Consider the following 4121-nt stretch of genomic DNA (forward strand, 5'->3'; position numbering starts at 1 on the left):
GCCTGCAGAGGGCGCCATGACGATTGCTTTTATACTTCACTGCTCGATCTAATTGTTGTTTAATAATGACTAAACAACATTTAAGTCAAATGTCTACTTAATCTTTAATATTTAACCATATCTTTACCACAGAAATGCTATAGCCAGAGTATTTCTTGAATATGTGGACATCAAAACTTGTGAACTCAGAGTGAGTGTTTAAACTTTTATTTTGAAATCGCGATGAACAATTAGCATAATTAGAAAGATATGATATATTCTCCTGAGTTCACATAGGTTTGTAAATGATTTACCTTACAAATCGAATGAAATGGTGCACGTTGCGTTCCCAGATGAACTTTATAATAAATCCAAACTCACAACAACATGCAGAGATGGAGTTTGAAAAGCTCCACGCATGTAAATTAACAGTTGTTGTAAAAAACAGCATACTGTGAATGGAGCTGCTGTGAGACGCACGTACGTAACCTACACTATGCATGTAAATAACTGACGCACAGATATTAACCATGCTTCGCATATATTAATTTAACTGAATGGTTGCATTTGTGAATTCTCAATGAAGTTTAATTATGGGTTTTTAAATGGGTTTAATATATAATGCAGCCTTGGAAAACGGTCTAATAATGCGTTTTATGGATTCTCGTCTTTTGCTTGTTACTTGACGCAAAGATTTTTAAAAAATCGAATAGTCGATTAGAAACAACGAATCGCGACAGCCCTAGATTGTCTGAAAGAAGAAAGTCATACACATCTAGGATGGCTTGAGGGTGGGTAAATCATGTGGTAGCCTGATTTATTTTTTTGGGTCAACTGTCCCTTTAAATATGTGTAAAATTCCCCTCTCTTTTCTTCAGAACCCAAAAGAATGGACCAAAAAGGTCATCAGAAACATTGCCGCTTCTGGAAAGTTCTCCAGCGACCGTACCATCGCAGAGTACGCACGTGAGATCTGGGGCGTAGAGCCGTCCGACGTCAAGATCCCGCCACCTAATGAACCCCGTGAATGAGGAAGTGGCGAACATGATGGTCTGACGGCGTCCACTGGGTCAGCTTGCCTGTTCCTGTTCCAAGTGTGCCTTGACGGGCTTTACCTGATTCAGATTCAGGTTTCTCTCACTATGCATAACACCATGTGGAGCCTCTTTGAACTTCATTACTGTAGTGTACCCACAAACATACACATATAAACACTTAACTCCTCCATGTGCACTTACACTGTAGTATGTTTTAAATCACTGTTACTTTCACATGCCCATACTCAATTATCAATTATCATGGTTTCCATTTTGCTAATTCAATTTGCTGGTCATCTGAGACTAATTTATTAAACGTTGACTAGTCTACCTTCAGTTTACAGAGATATTTATGCATCAGTTAGTGTAAATTCTCCATTTTTGTGCATTCCTTGTTGCACTTTTGAGATTGGCGGTTGTGACTGATTATAACAGATTTTAAGGACGCAACTAATTTTGTGATGTCAAACCAGCAGCTGGAAACCATTGGACTTGACTATCAGAAATAAATGTCAAAATTGACCTGCAGCCACCTCTGGTCTGTTTAAATAGTCTTTTTGCCTTAAAATGTGTGATATAACCAGTCAGAAACCGCCTCAAAAGTAACAAATGCAAACAGCATTAATATAATCACTCCAGTATGCTTGTGATGTGGTTGTTCGGTGTCCAAATGATCTTTTTGTTCAAGCTTTCAGAAGCAGGTTAAAGCGTGCCTTGTGTCCATAACTGTGCAATATTAACAACAAAAGCAGGACACATCCCTTTGTAAATATTTCATAAAATAATGTGAAAATAGAGTATATATGGCAGCTGGCTGATTTAAACTCTTTGGAATCCATCATGTGTGCTCTTTAAATAGTGTTATAGTTGCTTTATTTTGTCAGGGTGGAAGCTGATTCAGTTTGCTCTACTATTTCACATGGTATTACCAAATGATGAGATGTTTGTCATATTGTGTCTTTATTTTACAGAGCAGCTTGATCTTTGGCACATTGAAATTCATAAAGCAAACCTTGACTTGACTTTCAGCTCTAAACAGCATTTCAGATTGCGGTTGTTTGAATGTATGCTTATGGATCTGACTTTGAACATTCACGTTGTACTGAGGCCTTGTTTTCTTGCTACATTTTACACAAGTACTGTATACGTTTAATGGTGTTAAAACCATGAATTAACAGAATAAAATATTGAAAACAAAAACAGTATGCTCATGCTGTTGATTTAAAATGATTCTTGGCAATTCTAAATGCAGTTTGGAGGAATAAAACCAGTTCATTGTTTTAATAACTGAATGCTGTTGTAATTCGTCTCATTCAGAGTAGTAATGCATGGCTTGAACAGGTGCCAGGTGTGGTAAAAGTGAACACATGAATGAGACATTGCCTAAACCTAATACTTGGCAAACAAAACAGCCTATCAACACGTTGATTCAGTGAAAATACCCCAAGCTTTCTATTCGTGCCTCCCTGCACAGCTTTAACTAGTTTAACTGGATTTGACCAGTCTGTCCCCGCTTGGTAAAATTATTCAACCTGTCACTGGTTTGTGAGGGGTATTATATTTACAAGGAAAGTAGGATAATGCTGGGCTGTTCACAACTTTTAACAGTGGAAGTTTTTCTCAGGACTTGTTGCATGTGCAAGGTTATAGCCTAAATAATATTTGTAAAGTGTCTACAGTACACTGGACACGACAAAGCGACTGTTAAAAATAATTTCCGCCACGTAAGAAAAAAAAAATCATGCCTTAAATTGAAATTATGAATAATTTAAATCATAATTACAAGATAAATCGAAATTAGGAGATAAAAAGCCAAAATTATGACTTTAAAAGTCGAAATTGACAACAACTTTATAAACACATTGGTCAAGGGTAGTGGTCTAATGATAAACGAGAAATTCTAAAAAGAATTAATTTGGCTTAAAACTGTTTGGAGGACCAAGTTCAATACACAATTAATACTTTTTAAGTCATAATTTCTATTATCTCTTATTATTCCTTATCTCGTAATTTTTACTTTTTACATCTTAATTTCGACTTTAATATTGTAATTTGGTAAAAAGCTGAAATTATGACTAATTTAAGTCAAAATTAGGAGATAAAAACATGAATTTGGCTTAAAATAGTTTAGGGGACCAAGTTCAATACACACTTTATTAACAGTTTTTAATTCATAATTTCAACTTTATCTCATAAGTTTGACCTTTTATCTCGTAATTTTAACTTTTTACATCATAATTTAGACTTTAATCTCGTAATTATGACTTAAGTCATTTTGACTTTATCTCAAAATTATGACTAACTTAAATCCTAATTACAAGGTAAGTCAAAATTAGGAGATAAAAGGTCAAAATTATGAATTTACAAGTCAGTTTATTAATAGTTTTTAAGTTTATCTTGTAATTATGACTTAAGTTAGTCATAATTTCGTCTTTTTACGAAATTGACAGTCGAAATGATGACTTAAGTCATAATTACGAGATTAAAGTCGAAATTAGGATGTAAAAAGTTACAATTTTGAGCTAAAAATTATGATATAAATCATAATTACGAGACAAAAGTCGAACCTTTGACTTAAAACGTAAAAATTATGAGATTGAAATTGTCTTAATGACTTTGGTCACAGAACAGTGGTCAAGTCATAAATGGGACATTCTAAAACATTGTTTTGGCTTAAAACAGTTAAGAGGACAAAGTTCAATACACACTTTATTAATTCCTTTTTAAGTCATAATTTTGACACTTTGTCTTGTAATTATGACTTAAGTTAGTCATAATTTCGACTTGTATCTCATAATTTTGACCTTTTTGTCTCGTAATTGACTTGAGTTAGTCATAATTTTGACTTTTATCTCATGTTTTAAGTCATAATTTTGATATCTATAAAGATAAAAGTGAGATTACGACTTTACAATACTCATAATTTCGACTTTTTATCTCGTAATTATGCCTTAAGTTAATCATAATTTTGACTTTGTGTTAATTTTGTATTTTTTGTGTCCCGTGTGGACACAGTATGAAAAAACAAACTGAAAAAAATTGCCCTCCTGGGATTTCGTAGAAAAGCCTTTTAAAGAATGGATATCAGAAAGCGATGCGTTTCTT

General features: G+C 33.8%; 1 protein-coding gene across 1 annotated transcript in view; it reads left to right on the forward strand.

Annotated features, from left to right (window-relative positions):
- The window catches only part of pygb (phosphorylase, glycogen; brain), a 15715-nt gene extending 13494 nt beyond the window's left edge, over positions 1 to 2221 (forward strand). Inside the window, exon 20 of the mRNA XM_073826456.1 lies at positions 858 to 2221. Coding sequence (XP_073682557.1) covers positions 858 to 1010 — 153 coding nt within the window. The 3' untranslated portion in view covers positions 1011 to 2221. The remainder of the gene's footprint in view (positions 1 to 857) is intronic.
- The last annotated feature ends 1900 nt before the right edge of the window (positions 2222 to 4121 follow it).

Source organism: Garra rufa, chromosome 21 (genome assembly GCF_049309525.1).
Source record: "Garra rufa chromosome 21, GarRuf1.0, whole genome shotgun sequence".
NCBI classification, from domain to species: domain Eukaryota; kingdom Metazoa; phylum Chordata; class Actinopteri; order Cypriniformes; family Cyprinidae; genus Garra; species Garra rufa.